The sequence below is a fragment of the Hylobates moloch genome, unplaced genomic scaffold (genome assembly GCF_009828535.3).
Source record: "Hylobates moloch isolate HMO894 unplaced genomic scaffold, HMol_V3 SCAFFOLD_5, whole genome shotgun sequence".
Classification (NCBI taxonomy): domain Eukaryota; kingdom Metazoa; phylum Chordata; class Mammalia; order Primates; family Hylobatidae; genus Hylobates; species Hylobates moloch.
In genome coordinates this window covers 110,214,212-110,230,436 of record NW_026652280.1, presented here as the reverse complement: position 1 = coordinate 110,230,436, position 16,225 = coordinate 110,214,212, and the positions used below count along the sequence as shown (strand labels likewise).

Here is a 16,225-nt window from a genome sequence, read left to right as displayed (position 1 = left end):
CCCATCCTACCTTCCCCTATCCTTACAGATACCCATATCCCTTGTTTCTACTTTCTTTTAAAATTATTGGTAAAAAGCCCTAACTAACTGCCTTTTACTTTAGTTCTAGTAAGTCCAGGTGGATATGCTTGGATATCTTTTAATTGTAATATGGTAAGATTTAGGTTATAATGAACAGAAATGACAAACATATGGATACCATCTTTAGGCGTTTTTGGAATACCTTATATGTGGAAAACATGGTACTATCATGAGGTTCAAAAAGATGAAAAATACCACTCCATACTCAAAAAACTAATCTTTTTGTGCTTCAGAGTACTATGGTTAAAACAATGACAAAAACTTATAATCCAAAGATAATTTCTTATCATTTTGGTTATCAGCCACCTCTCATTCCCCAACATCAAATACAGTTATCTAAGAGCACCATTCATTTATAACATTACTTAATAATTAGACATGTATTGAGTGCACACTACATTATATGCCTTCTGGAATACAGGTGATGAGTAAGACATAGTCACTACAGTTCTGTAAAACTCACATTATTATTACGGAGAATACAGAATAAAATTTTCCAAGGCTGATTGTTACTAAACTTGTCAGAGAACAACTGACAGTAAAAATACTCCTTTTTGTCAGAAAGAAAAGTTAACCACTAATCATGTATAATAGTTTCTACTAAAGAAAACTGAGTTAATGGCCATTGCTTATACTTTTCCATAGAAATACCTCTAAAGGTAGAAAATAGCTCATCTCAGCAAAGTCTAAGAACATATTCCAAAGGAGCAAAGCTCTTGAAAATCTCATTTTAAAAATGAAATGTGATTGTTATACTCTGATATACTCAAGTTTAATATAGACTATTTCTCTCACCATTCCTACATCTTTTGAGTAAAATGTATATTCCAGTAGGATAGACAGTGTTTATAATATGGCTTCTCTTATCCATGACAAAGCATCCAAAACAAATGCGTGAGTTTGAGAAGTAAGGAACTAAAGATAATATTATGTAGAAGGTAATCTTTAGGCCAAGTCTCTCCTCTTCCACTCTGTCTTATTATGGTAGTGATTCAGGTATTGGTTCCAGATTATATGCAATTTGATCACCCACTGCAACACTTACTATTAATTAAGTCTCTTAGTTTGGGAAAGTTACTACTTTATAGACTACCATATTACCCAGGTTTTATAATGGCCAGAAGGATATAGTAAGTTTGAACACTAATAGTTTGCATCTAAAATTTTGAATATCTTTTCTTTCCTATAGGCTATAGAAAAACATCTTATTAAGAAGTCTCGTGGAGGTCTTACCTTTATTGGAGAATGGAAGAATGGGCACTTGGAAAAAAAGATGGGGCATTTGGCCTGCTTTGCTGGGGGAATGTTTGCACTAGGAGCAGATGGTTCCAGAGCAGATAAAGCTGGTCATTATTTAGAGCTAGGGGCAGAAATTGCACGTACTTGTCATGAGTCATATGACAGAACTGGTAAGAATATTAATAAGGCTAATTATATAGTCTAAAATAATCTCTAAGTTAAAAATGTGTTCGGCAATAAGGAGAATATATAGGCACTTTTTACTTCCAAATAGTTTACACCAACATGGCAAATCATTTTCTTAAGAACTTGAATTTTAATTCTGGAAATATGTCTCTGCATTATTTTTTAAATTCTGAATTCTGCTGCTGTTTCTGTTAAAGATTTTGAAGTAATTGTTTTAAAGACAAGACTCGTGGGGTATTCGGGAATATATGGAATAACATTTATTTTAATATAAGAATCTATTTTTGCCATTTCAGCTTCTATAAAAATAGTTACTTAAAAGAACATAAAATTGACTGATTTCAGTTATATTGCCTTGCCTATCCTCTTGTGATAAGAATAACCAAAAGATAATAATATTTGTCTTTATTGGTATCTGGCTAACTAGTAGTTTTTCAATTAGTTCACCAATAGTTTTTGGAATTGTTTATGGCTTTAACTAAAAAGATCCTCTGACACTGCATTGGGCAAATACTTTTTGAACTTCAGTGTCCTTGGAAAAGGACATGATTCCTAAATGGTGACAAAAATTGTTTTGGTTGGGGCTGAGAAAATTTTTACTCTTTTTATGTATAAAGCACAGAGGTACATATAGTCATAAATAGATACACAGTATGTATTTGGTATTAAAATTTTATAGAGGGAGAAGGCAATTAGGCTTTTTTAAAAAAGACAAAAGATTTCTTAGGGGTGCAATAATGAAAAGGGGGCCGAAAAACACTGGACTAGACCTTCCAAGGTTTTCTCTGGCTTTAAAAACATGAGTTTCTATATGAAGTAATAGATAATGAGCTCCCTGAAAGCCAACAAACTAGAAATTTCTATTCGATTTCGGAAGTTGAATTGTTGATTTTATCAAATAACAATTTCTGTTTTAGGGTTAATTTATCATCAGATACCATGAAACAAATATGATTGACCTAAAATTTATGCTAGTTCATAAATCTGTCAAGTTATTTTTATACAGTAAGGAATTAAACTTATGGCAAAATTGATTCTTCAGTTCTCTCGTTAACTAAATAAGGGTTCCATTTCCTGAAAGAATATAAGTCAAGAGGACGGTGAAGTAGTGTTATTTTAGGGTAGTTTAAGTGTTGGTGTATAATACATATAATGGCAGTGATCTGAGTTCGAAATAGAGGCTAAATTATCGTGTTGATACAGAATGTCAATTATGCACTTAAAATATAGCTAAAATTAGTAAAACATTGAGGACCAGGATGGATATTCAATTTTATATTAGGATCCATGAGAATAAGGATTGTTATTTTGCAGATTTTGACTGAAAATCAAATAATAAACCTAAAATAATTGAATTTCATATAGCATACATTCTAAAATATGGTATATCATAGTTATTATAATTAAATATTTACTCCATGAAACAGGGAACAGCCATTATATGCCAAGTATTATGCTAGATGCTTATAGGTTAAAGTATGAACAAGATATATTCCCTGCCTTTCAGAAATTCATAGTGTACCAGAGTTTGAAAGGATTTCCTTATATTTCTGATTTTAATGTTTCATAATGACTTTGCTGATGCTGATTCTTGTTCTGATTGTCATTTTCACATTGCAAGTTGATGAACCTGTGACCCTCTTTGTTATGGTAAACCAAAAAATGATTATTTGATTTGTGTCCTGTATTTTCAAGTCTTCCATTATTTTTACTTGTCTTTAATCTCAATTTAGATCCTTTAATTAAAAAGTACAATCCTAGTTTTGCTAACTTTCCAGCAGGTTATTATATCCTCTGCTGTGTTTTCTTATAGCTGTGCTATAATTTTTAGCCACCATATTTTAAAATATCCATTCATTTCTCCTTAGTAGTTATTCCAGCTAAATTTATACTGTAATTATCTACAGCTAAATCAATTCATAATCTAAGCTCTAAAATGTTTTCTTATATGTGTGTATTATGGCAAAATGTCTTTAAAATTACCTTGCCTTTAAAAAAAAATCCACATAGTATCATTATCTATATACTTTTATTTTGGACCACAATGGACTGTATGATGTGCAAATGTCTAGTTTGCATTTGTTTTCAAAAGATTACTAGACTCTTATTGGTAGAATTAGATTTAGCAGTATGTTGATACACATTATTCTGAGAAACATGTTAGAATAACAGGAATGTTTGTAAGTCTATTTTAAGAAAACCAAATGTGGATCTTTTAAAGTGACTCATTTTGCACTGAGTGCAAACAGCAACAATAAAAATAAACAACAAAAATTACTTCATATTCTATTCTTTCAGGAAAGAAAGAAGTCCTTGCAAACAAACTTATATGGTTTATTTTGCTCAGTTATTTCTTTTGTCATGTTACAGCATTAAAGCTAGGTCCTGAATCATTCAAGTTTGATGGGGCAGTGGAGGCTGTGGCTGTCCGGCAGGCTGAAAAGTATTATATCCTCCGTCCGGAAGTAATCGAAACCTATTGGTACCTATGGCGATTCACTCATGATCCAAGATACAGGCAGTGGGGCTGGGAAGCAGCACTGGTAAATAAGCCAATATTCCATTTTATCTGCAAGAGTGTTAACTCATGCCCTCCTATGATGCCATGTACCCTCACCCATGTTACCTCATTTTTAGTATCTGTAGGGCAGTGTTTGTTTATCTGATGAAGAAACTCTTAGTCAATTTAAGTTTCTGGGCAGGAGAAATAAATCTTACAATATATATTAAATATATATTAAAATATATTAAAAATATATAAATATATATATTTCAAAGGAGGAATTTTTAATGGTTAGTTAGGTAAAGGAAGCAAGTGGTTTACTCTTAAAATGTTAGTCTTTCAGGGAATCCATAGCTATCAGTACATAGGGAGGAAAAAACTATGTCTTTTATGAAAGTATAGCTTATTCCCAGGGGTAAGGGGTTGTTTTTTTCTTTGAGATTTACTAATTGTGATAAATAGCACTAATTATGGTGACTATTCGCATTCAAATTGTTTAACTTAAGCTTACAATCTAGATAGAATGACTAAGGACATCCTAAATGAGGTCAGTAGTGCTGGTAAATTGCCCAGACAGGAATGTATGAGATATGTTTTAAGGCAAGATGTATACCAATTTATGTAAAGAGAATGTTTCACAGTGGCAAAGCGGGAGAGAAGATTGGAGGCATTACATAGACAGCCTTACACACCAAATCAAAGGTTCTTAGTTGTTCAGGAAATAATACGTGTGCACAACTCCCTCCCCACAATACACACTCTCTTAGTTACTTCTGTCAGCTACTGCGTAAGTGCTGTCATATGGGAAGTGGTAATAGAAAGTTCTTTGCTTATCCAAAAAGCCCTTCAAATCTTACTTTTCTTTTTTCCTTAGCATCTTCTACCTGCAAAAGCTCCTTGACTTTTGAGAATTCCTTACAGAACTGCTAAATGTTTTATAAGGGGGAAGGAACTCCTGAAGGCTTTTTTCAGTGGGGAGTAACAAAGCAAAAGGATCTGATTGTAATCCACAAATTGGTGGGTTTAGGAGACCACAGCCATAACCTGGGAATAATGTGAGATCTTGAACTAAGGGGACTACACTTATTTTTCACCTGTCATTCAGACCTAGATAGTCCTCCTGGACTTTAACAATAAGAGCATATTAATGGAAACAAGTGGTTACACAGAACAGGAACAGATGCAGCATTTATTGATGCTGCTTTTCCTTGGCCCCTTGGCTCCAGAATTGGGAGCACAGCTACTAGTGAAATTCTCTGTGTAGGAGGGTGCTGCCACAGTTGAGAAGACAACCAAACTATTGCCACAGTGGTTTGGGAATAGAATACACGCACACTTCTATTGTTAGCAGTGGCTTACTAATGCTTCTGTAAATTGAGCACTATTTTACGTAAGGGAAATAGGTAAAATAATCGTATAATGAATCTGTTTCACTTGAATGTCCCCTGATATTTAATGCTCCTTATTTAGAGGAATGAGGGGGATATGTCTGAATCACGTGAGGAGTGGAAAGTGGTGGCAGAAGCACTTTTTTTCGTTGAGGAATACTTTAAGATAATTCATCCTTTTCCTAATGTCCTTTTTTCCTGTGTGCTTTCTTCAAGTATGGCCCTACTTTTGTCTGTTAAGGAGAGGTGTGACAGAGTCAAACTTTAGTCCATGTCTGTCTAAATTTGAATTATAGGAGGTAGAATTTTGCTTTTGTAGCCTATATGGACAAACACAAACTCAATGTATAATTGGTCAAGAACAAGAACTAGAGTAGTTATACTCTAAATTCAAGTTTCAAAAGTGTGCAGTAGAAGTGATGAGAAGAGGGAGGAATGGAGGCAAAAGAGGTGGTGTCACATCTTAAATAGTATTTGCTCATGCATCACCATTGGCCTCTCCTCTTGGGTGTGAAGAAAGCAAAGGGAAGGCTGGGTGAGGCAGAATAGCAGTGTAGCATGTCTTCTGTAGCCTTAGTTATTCTGTTGACATATTCAAACTTCCAGACTTGCCCTCATGACTTTAAATGTCTTAAAGATTAGTCATGCCTCCCCACTACTTTCTTATTATTCTTAAACCATTTTGATAGTTCATATGGTGGTGAAGACACATGATTATTGTGAAGAAAAGTACTTAAAAACTCTTGTATCCAAAATTTCTTCAGAATATATTAGAGAAAAGCACCAAACCCCTTAAATTTAGTTATAATCAAAATGGAGCTATAAAATGAGCAGATTGATTAAATAAACACCTTTTTAATGTTAATTAGCTTTTCATAGGAAGGAGAAGCCCAGAAGAGTAAGAAAAGTAGCAAGACTAGGAAGAACAAGCCATGGCAGACAGCGATGATTAGTTAAGTAACCATGCCTTCACTGGATGACCTCGCAGGGTTAGGTAGAATAGAAAAACAAAACAACCACGTGTGCTTTCCACTTTTCATGATTGGCTGAATTCTGGACTGTGCTGTACCTGCATAAGCAGACTGTTTGGTTGGTTTGAATTAAAAAATAAGGTTGTGAATAGATTCCATTTGATTCAGTATATTTTATTTAGGCATGCCCAAAGATGCAAAAAGAGTAAGAATTTTAACTCTCAGTCAAGCAGTAAAGCACAGTAGTTAATAATGTGGAGCAAATTACTCTGTGCCTCAGTTTTCCCATCTGAAAAGTGAGGCTATTAACCTCATAGAGTTCTGAAATTGAAATGTGACTATATTTAAAGCTCTTAGAACAGCTTTCAGCACATAGTAAATACCTTATAATTGTTAACTCTTTATATTGTAATTATTATTGTAGTAGGTGGGCTCTTTCTGCCAGTTGGTACCACCTGTAATGGCTAACTGATGGGATTATGATAATGCAATGTCTGGCACATAGTATGTATTTAGTAAATATTATCTCTTACTGCTATTACTATAGAGTGCTCCTAAGTAGTATTTTTTTAGCATGTTGTGGATTATTGTTTGTCCTTGGAAGTGATAAAATTGCAATAAAAATTGTTAATCGAACCTGACCTCCATCTTGATTTGTCAGAATTAATGGACCTTTATTTTGCCAGACAGACCCCTCATTTAGAAAAAATAGCTTTAATTTGATTTCTAAGAGGAAAATACAAGATGTCTTAAAAAGATTAAAGAGTTTGGAGACAGAAGTTCTATAGGAAACATCCTATTTCTCGTATGAGTTAATTTTTCCAGTATGAGAATATTTCCTTTTGGTAATATATTATTCTTAAACCATCAAATTTTCATACAAATCTTTATGAACTTTTGACTATTGTCCTTCAAAGTTTTGTTGTCCTTCAAAACTTGAAATTCTATGAAATTGCTTATTTTGTCTGATCTCTTTCATAGGCCATTGAAAAGTATTGCCGAGTTAGTGGTGGATTTTCTGGAGTCAAAGATGTATATTCCTCTACTCCTACACATGATGATGTACAGCAGAGCTTTTTTCTTGCTGAAACATTAAAGTAAGTATATAGCTTTAAAAAACATTTTTATACTAGACTGGTTTTGCTGTGCGATCACTAGATGATGAATTATGACTATGTGACAGGTTACACTAAATTTTGTTGTAAATATCTTTTTATGTAATTGGGTATGTAAATTTTTAGCTACATCTCAAGAAGAATGACTTAGACTATTAGGTAGGTATTTTATCAAAAAAGTACTTAGTACCTGTTAAAATTTTTTGTTCTTTGCTCTTTATTGTGCATTAAAACCACCTGGAAGGCTTCGTAATACACAGGTAACTAGGTCCACACCCACAAAGTTTCAGTAGATCTGGAGTTTAGCCTAAAAATTTGCATTTCTAACAAGCTCTCATGTGTTACTGATAATGCTGGTCCTGGGATCATACCTGAGCTCCCTACTGTAGCTAATGAAATCTGTCAGGAATAATCATGCAGTTTTGATGGTACTAAATGACATATAGACACTCATCCTCCCGACGAGGCTCACTGTAAAGATACACATAAAAGGAACAATGGAAAAGAGTAGGCAGCTTTATTTTGGTCTTATACTCAAAACCCCAGGTAGAGCTCTCTGTAAACAGACCTGGAAGAGATGGAGATTGTAAATACGTCCACTTCCCTAAAGACTGACCAAATAAATATCTCTTCTTACTCGCTCTTAAATTTATTGTTTGTATTTCTTGCATATCTATACATGAATGCCTTGTAAACATTTTTTTTTTTCAACAAATGTGTATTACCAGGCACTGTTAAGCCACTTGAGGATGTTTCAGTAGGCAAGCAGGACAAAAATTCCTGCCTTCTGGATTTTACATTCTAGTATACTTGTAGTTTACATTCTCATGTATTATAATTAAAATGTACCTTTCTCGAACTAAGTTTCTAAATGTCTGTCTTATTCTAATTTTTCTTTCATTACCCCTAGTACTGTTTTTTTCCTGTCTTTTTAGCTTATACATTATAGAATCATCTGCTTCCTCCTTTTAATATATCACCAATTCTTTATGCTTCTTTCCGTTACGTTTCTTTATTTTGCTCCCTCCTTTCCATTTCTACAATTTACCCTAATCCAGCCCCTTATCACTGCTGGGATGGTTTAGCACATCTGCCGGGTACTCAGTTTCCTACATCTAGATGTTTCTTATTCTGACTTATCCTTTGTGATTAGGCTTGAGACTGTAGAAGTTGAAAGAGCACTAGACTAGAAAATAAAGTGATGGGAACTTTAGTTGTACACTAGCTACATCTAGCTGAATGAACATGTCAAAATAAAATTTTTTGCTTTTGGTTTACATGTCTGTAAACTATGGAATTTGGCCCAGATTGTGTAGTATCTCTCCTGTTTTTTTTTTTTTAAACTTCAGAAAAACTGTAAGATAGGACAATGATTATTTGTGTCTTTTCACCTAGTTTTGCCACATTTCCTTCTCTTTCTTTCTGTATACATTCACATATACACATAGTTTTACTTTTTTTTTTTAGCTTTTTGTTTTGCTGGACAAGTTGATGGTGATCAGCAATATATTTCAACAGTAGCTTTCAAGAAAAGGTCATTATCTTACATAATCACCATTCAGTTCTCACACTTGTGAACCTTAATATTCATATAATACTGTTGTCTAATATGTAATCCCATTTTCAAATTTCTCCAGTTGTTCCAATAATGTACTTTATTTTTGTTTAATGCCAATTCAGGATCCAGTACGGGATCATTTGTTACATATGGTTGTCATTGTCTCTTTAGTCTCCTTTAATCTAGCACAGAGTTTTCCTGTTTTTCTTTTATCTTTTATGAAATTGACATTTTTAAAGTATTCAGGCTAGTTGCTTTGAGGAATGTTCCCCGTTTTAGATTTTTTTCTAATTGTTCCTCATGATCAAATTTAGGTTAAACATTTTCAGCGTGAATATTATATGGATCTGTGTTCTTATTGTTGCATCTCTTAAAGAGACACATAATAGTTTAGCCCATTATTGGTGATTTTAAGTTTGAGCATAGGTTATATTTGATTATTGTCATGTAAACAATCTTTTTTCTTTTTGTAATTAATAACTTATCTGTGGAGTGATAATTTTGAGACTGTGTGAATATTCTTTTAATCCTAGATTCTGTTCTTAAACCAACCTAATGTACATTCAAATATTTACATATATATAAAGTTCTCTTGCATTTGTCTATTTTATGTTTCATTGCTTCTGGCAGGAATGCCTTTATCGTTTCTATCAATTAATGCCTCTCTCATTTCTAATTTCAGTTCAAATTTCACCTCTTTGCAGACTGGCTTTCACAATTAATTCTCAAATCCCTCATCACTACAACTTGGAGCACTTTAGTACATGCATGGCATAGGGCTGGAAATAGATGGTAGGCTGCCTCATCCCCTTGTACCTATATGGAATATCACCAGTTAATCTTGCTACTTTTCCTTGCCAAGTTCAGTCAGAACTCTTCTCAACACAACAGTATGCTAGGAACCAGTTATTTAGATATAGATATATAGATATATATTTGCTACAATTTTTGCTTTTAGAAAAACATACATCTGGAGCAATAAAAGTGAAAAAGGTCAAACAAAAAGAAACATACAAATAATTATAACATCACCCTTGCTAAGAAAATTGTCACAATTGAGCAATACATTCAGCATTGCACTTCCTAGCAGCTAAAGCAAAAAGGAATCATTCTGCACAGTGTCATTATCATTTTTGGGAGTTGAGAGAGCATACTACTTTGACAAATGAGACAGAATTTTTTATGTTGCTAAATTATAAAATGACTTAAATTGGATAACTCTTTAAAAATATTGAACTATTAAGTGAACCATGTGAAATTACCCTTTTAAAAAGGATAATTTGAATATTGTCAATTTAATATGGTTCAACCTAATACATAATGGTAATGGTAAATATTTTGAAAATATTTATTTTGTTTGAAACAGTGATCTTAGGGAAGACACAAAAACACTCAATCTGATTTACTCTTTATAAAAACTGATGGCATAATATTAAAATACAATTGAATAAAGGCATTTCTGTGAAGATCTAAATTAATGTAGCTGTAGTCTTATTGTAAAAATAGAGCTTAAAACTTTATAGAGGAATGAAGATAAGTATGGTCTCTTAAATATTTCTCAAATATCAGTTAATTTAAATAGGCTTTGTCAGAAGCTGTCAATTTAAGATTGTATATTATACCAATTGGTGGGAATTTATTACAGATTCATTAAAGGGCAACAATCAATGTGTTTTAGCTACCAGAGATGGAAACTGATTGTCACGGCAGTGGCAAAGTTAAATGAAAAAACCTGTATTCTTGACGTAAGTTGAGGGTCATTTTACCTTTTACATGTTGTCATAGGTGCTATACCATGGATTAGTTATTGCTATAGATACACTTTTTTCCCCAGAAAAGGCCATGTCTCCTACTTTTTTTGTTTCCCTCAATAGTCCTTACTTCATGTATTAATATTTATCTAGCATATATACTGATGGCATAACAAAAACTATGTAATGAGGAAGGTCAGAGATAGATTCCTTCAAAGTTTCTAAAACTCATACTCTAGTACAGGAAATAAAACACATGCAATATATACAACAAATTTTAAATACATTAAGTGCATAAGAGAAATATTAACAAAATGCAGAAGTCTTTTAGAGAAGAAAGAGTTTGCTTAACCTGGAAAACAAGGGAAGACTTCCTGGAAGTAGTAGCATTTGAACTAGACTTGAAGGCAAGATGGGTAAAATAGGATGAACTGGTATTCAGGGGAATAGCTATAAGGTAGACCATGGGATATTAAGAATGAGATGAGAGCTCTAAAGGTGGAATTGACAAGCCTGAATATCTAATTAGATATAAGGAGATTCAGTAAGAAGGAAGAATCAGAGATATTAAAGTTTCCAGTGCCAACCTGACTGCAGTTTCTAATCAGCATGTTAGTGTCTTACTTTTAAATATTAATAAACAGTATTGACTTAGAAATGTTTATTGAACTATAAACATGTAAGATTTGGCATATTTGTGTATGTATGTTATACTTTGACTTTTAAAGTTCAAAATATGAATATAACAAGGCTAAGAAAATATCCAAAAATAGAAGGATATATTTCCAGCTTGAAAGACACCATCAAGATCCCAGCATAGAAGATGAACACAGACCCACACCAAGGCACAGCACCTTGGAATTTCAAAACTACTGGGGTAAAGGAAAGATCTCAGCTTCCACAGGGAGAGAGAATAGAATAAAGTCTCGCAGATCTGGATTCAGAGTGGCTTCAGACCTCTCAAGAACAGTCATGAAAGCTAGAAGCGTTGGAGCAGTTGATTCATGAGAGAAAATTAATTCCAACTTAGAATTCTGGGTTTTTAGCCATGTAAGGTATCAAAAATCCACTCCAATCCTCTTTCTCAGTAAGTTTTTGGAGGATATGCTCCATGAAAACTGGATATAAACCAAAAAAGAAGACATGAATACAGGAAAGAAGTGAAAGGAAGATTAAGGGATAATATATTGAGATTGAGGAGGACAGAGGCTCTAGAGAGATTTCTTCAAGATTAAATGTATAGACTGTTTATTTCTGAGTATTTTGAGACAAGAATTAGTTGCTGAAGATTTTAGGTGCATTATTACTAATAAATACAAGTCAGCTTGCTTTTTAAATAAGGGGAGGAGTCGTGTAAGAAAGAAAAGCCATGAATAGCTTTTAGTTAACATATGAACTTGTTTAAAGACACTTGGTTGGAGTCTTGATTGTTTTGTAAGAAGAGCTAAATGGTACTGCTGTCCCCTCTCCAGCTGCAAGAAAGAGAAATATGTTCTTTGATAATGGCTTTTGTCCCTCCAAGGATTGTTTTATTCATGGTTTTAGTGAAATAGCAGTTGGTCAAAAGTCTCTTAAGCTGAAAGAATTGCGAGGAAATTAGCAGACAGAACACCAAGACTCCTAGGAGCGGTTTTCTAGCAGTAGCACTTGAATTGTTGAATGAATATCTCCCACATGGATTCTCTATAGTTCTGTCACTTTATACCATTTACTGTCATAAGCCTCTTATCAAAAACTTTGAAGGAGTGTATTATTTTATATATGTACTTCAGTGTCTACACCCATTCACCTAGATCTTTCATTGAATTAGATTTTCATTGCACCTTACCTCAATTCTGTTGCACATTTATTTAAAGATCTGATAAACTGAGAAAAGTATACATTTTGAGGATACATTTCAACCATTTTTTTCTGAGTTCGTATATATCAGGCATTAGGCAGCTCAGAAATCGCAAGTTAGTTGGAAACATAGTCTTTAACAAATTTGTTATTAAAGGAAAGAGAAATAGCATAAAATTAAGATCAAATTTATCACCACAGTATGTCTACTTTCACTGGTATCAAAGTCTCTGGGGCAGAAATTATGTCTGTGTCTCTTGCTTGTGTGCTTTTTTCCTCCCTATCTCTTGAAATTCAAACTTTGAATATAGTAGTAAAGTTCTGGAAAGCTATATAAGAATATGTCTTATATTCCTATATATACTTATATACTTAAGAATAAGTAATCTTGGGGGGGTGGAGCCAAGATGGCCGAATAGGAACAGCTCCGGTCTCCAGCTCCCAGCCCCAGCGACACAGAAGACGGATGATTTCTGCATTTCTGCTTGAGGTACCGGTTTCATCTCACTAGGGAGTGCCTAACAGTGGGTGCAGGACAGTCGGTGAAGCGCACTGTGCGCGAGCCGAAGCAGGGCGAGGCATTACCTCACTCGGGAAGCGCAAGGGGTCAGGGAGTTCCCTTTCCTAGTCAAAGAAAGGGGAAACAGACGGCACCTGGAATATCGAGTCAGTCCCACCCCAATACTGCGCTTTTCCAACGGGCCTGGAAAACGGCACACTAGGAGATTATGTCCCGCACCTGGCTCGGAGGGTCCTGTGCCCACGGAGTCTCGCTGATTGCTAGCACAGCAGTCTGAGATCAAGCTGCAAGGCGGCAGCGAGGCTGGGGGAGGGGCGCCCGCCATTGCCCAGGCTTGCTTAGGTAAACAAAGCAGCCAAGAAGCTCGAACTGGGTGGAGCCCACCACAGCTCAAGGAGGCCTGCCTGCCTCTATAGGCTCCACCTCTGGGGGCAGGGCACAGACAAACAAAAACTCAGCAAGAACCTCCACAGACTTAAAGGTCCCTGTCTGACTGACAGCTTTGAAGAGAGTAGTGGTTCTCCCAGCACGCAGCTGGAGATCTGAGAACGGACAGACTGCCTCCTAAAGTGGGTCCCTCACCCCTGAGCAGCCTAACTGGGAGGCACCCCCCCAGTAGGGACAGACTGACACCTCATTCAACCGGGTACTCCTCTGAGACAAAACTTTCAGAGGAACTATCAGACAGCTGAATTTGTGGTCTCACGAAAATCTGCTGTTCTGCAGCCACCGCTGCTGACACCCAGCCAAACAGGGTCTGGAGTGGACCTCTAGTAAACTCCAACAGACCTGCAGCTGAGGGTCCTGTCTGGTAGAAGGAAAACTAACAAACAGAAAGGACATCCACACCAAAAACCCATCTGTACATCACCATCATCAAAGACCAAAAGTAGATAAAACCACAAAGATGGGGAAAAAACAGAACAAAAAAACTGGAAACTCTAAAAAACAGAGCACCTCTCCTCCTCCAAAGGAACGCAGTTCCTCACCAGCAACGGAACAAAGCTGGATGGAGGATGACTTTGATGAGTTGAGAGAAGAAGGCTTCAGACGATCAAACTACTCTGAGCTACGAGAGGAAATTCAAAACAATAGCAAAGAAGTTAAAAACTTTGAAAAAATATTAGAAGAATGGATAACTAGAATAACCAATGGAGAGAAGGGCTTAAAGGAGCTGATGGAGCTGAAAGCCAAGTTTCGAGAACTACGCGAAGATTGCAGAAGCCTCAGTAGCAGATGCGATCAACTGGAAGAAAGGGTATCGCTGATGGAAGATGAAATGAATGAAATGAAGAGAGAAGGGAAGTTTAGAGAAAAAAGAATAAAAAGAAATGAACAAAGCCTCCGAGAAATTTGGGACTATGTGAAAAGACCAAACCTACGTCTGATTGGTGTACCTGAAAATGATGGGGAGAATGGAACCAAGTTGGAAAACACTCTGCAAGATATTATCCAGGAGAACTTCCCCAATCTAGCAAGGCAGGCCAGCATTCAGATTCAGGAAATACAGAGAACACCACAAAGATACTCCTCGAGAAGGGCAACTCCAAGACACATAATTGTCAGATTCACCAAAGTTGAAATGAAGGAAAAAATGTTAAGGACAGCCAGAGAGAAAGGTCGGGTTACCCACAAAGGGAAGCCCATCAGACTAACAGCTGATCTCTCAGCAGAAACTCTACAAGCCAGAAGAGAGTGGGGGCCGATATTCAACATTCTTAAAGAAAAGAATTTTCAACCCAGAATTTGCTATCCCGCCGAACTAAGCTTCATAAGTGAAGGAGAAATAAAATACTTTACAGACAAGCAAACGCTGAGTGATTTTGTCACCACCAGGCCTGCCCTAAAAGAGCTCCTGAAGGAAGCACTAAACATGGAAAGGAACAACCGGTACCAGCCACTGCAAAAACATGCCAAATTGTAAAGACCATTGAGGCTAGGAAGAAACAATAGCAACTAATGAGCAAAATAACCAACTAACGTCATAATGACAGGATCAGATTCACACATAACAATATTAACGTTAAATGTAAATGGGCTAAATGCTCCAATCAAAAGACACAGACTGGCAAACTGGATAAGGAGTCAGGACCCATCAGTGTGCTGTATTCAGGAAACCCATCTCACATGCAGAGACACACATAGACTCAAAATAAAGGGATGGAGGAAGATCTATCAAGCAAATGGAAAACAAAAAAAGGCAGGGGTTGCAATCCTAGTCTCTGATAAAATAGACTTTAAACCAACAAAGATCAAAAGAGACAAAGAAGGCCATTACATAATGGTAAAGGGATCAATTCAACAAGAAGAGCTAAATATCCTAAATATATATGCACCCAACACAGGAGCACCCAGATTCATAAAGCAAGTCCTCAGTGACCTACAAAGGGACTTAAACTCCCACACAATAATAATGGGAGATTTTAACACCCCACTGTCAACATTAGACAGATCAACGAGACAGAAAGTTAACAAGGATATCCAGGAATTGAACTCAGCTCTACATAAAGTGGACCTAATAGACATCTACAGAACTCTCCACCCCAAGTCAACAGAATATACATTTTTTTCAGCACCACACCACACCTATTCCAAAATTGACCACATAGTTGGAAGTAAAGCTCTCCTCAGCAAATGTAAAAGAACAGAAATGATAACAAACTGTCTCTCAGACCACAGTGCAATCAAACTAGAACTCAGGATTAAGAAATTCACTCAAAACCGCTCAACTACATGGAAACTGAACAACCTGCTCCTGAATGACTATTGGGTACATAATGAAATGAAGGCAGAAATAAAGATGTTCTTTGAAACCAACGAGAACAAAGATACAACATACCAGAATCTCTGGGACACATTCAAAGCAGTGTGTAGAGGGAAATTTATAGCACTAAATGCCCACAAGAGAAAGCAGGAAAGATCCAAAATTGACACCCTAACATCACAATTAAAAGAACTAGAAAAGCAAGAGCAAACACATTCAAAAGCTAGCAGAAGGCTAGAAATAACTAAAATCAGAGCAGAACTGAAGGAAATAGAGACACAAAAAACCCTTCAAAAAATTAATGAATCCA

The 16,225-nt window shown here is 35.6% G+C and overlaps 1 protein-coding gene across 2 annotated transcripts in view; it reads left to right on the top strand.

Annotated features, from left to right (window-relative positions):
- Positions 1–16,225, top strand: part of MAN1A2 (mannosidase alpha class 1A member 2) — a 176,262-nt gene that overhangs the window by 139,517 nt on the left and 20,520 nt on the right. For both annotated transcript variants that reach the window (XM_058439415.1, XM_032154871.2), the window contains exons 10-12: positions 1,271–1,490; positions 3,877–4,049; positions 7,350–7,465. In XM_058439415.1, coding sequence (XP_058295398.1) covers positions 1,271–1,490; positions 3,877–4,049; positions 7,350–7,465 — 509 coding nt within the window. The remainder of the gene's footprint in view (positions 1–1,270; positions 1,491–3,876; positions 4,050–7,349; positions 7,466–16,225) is intronic.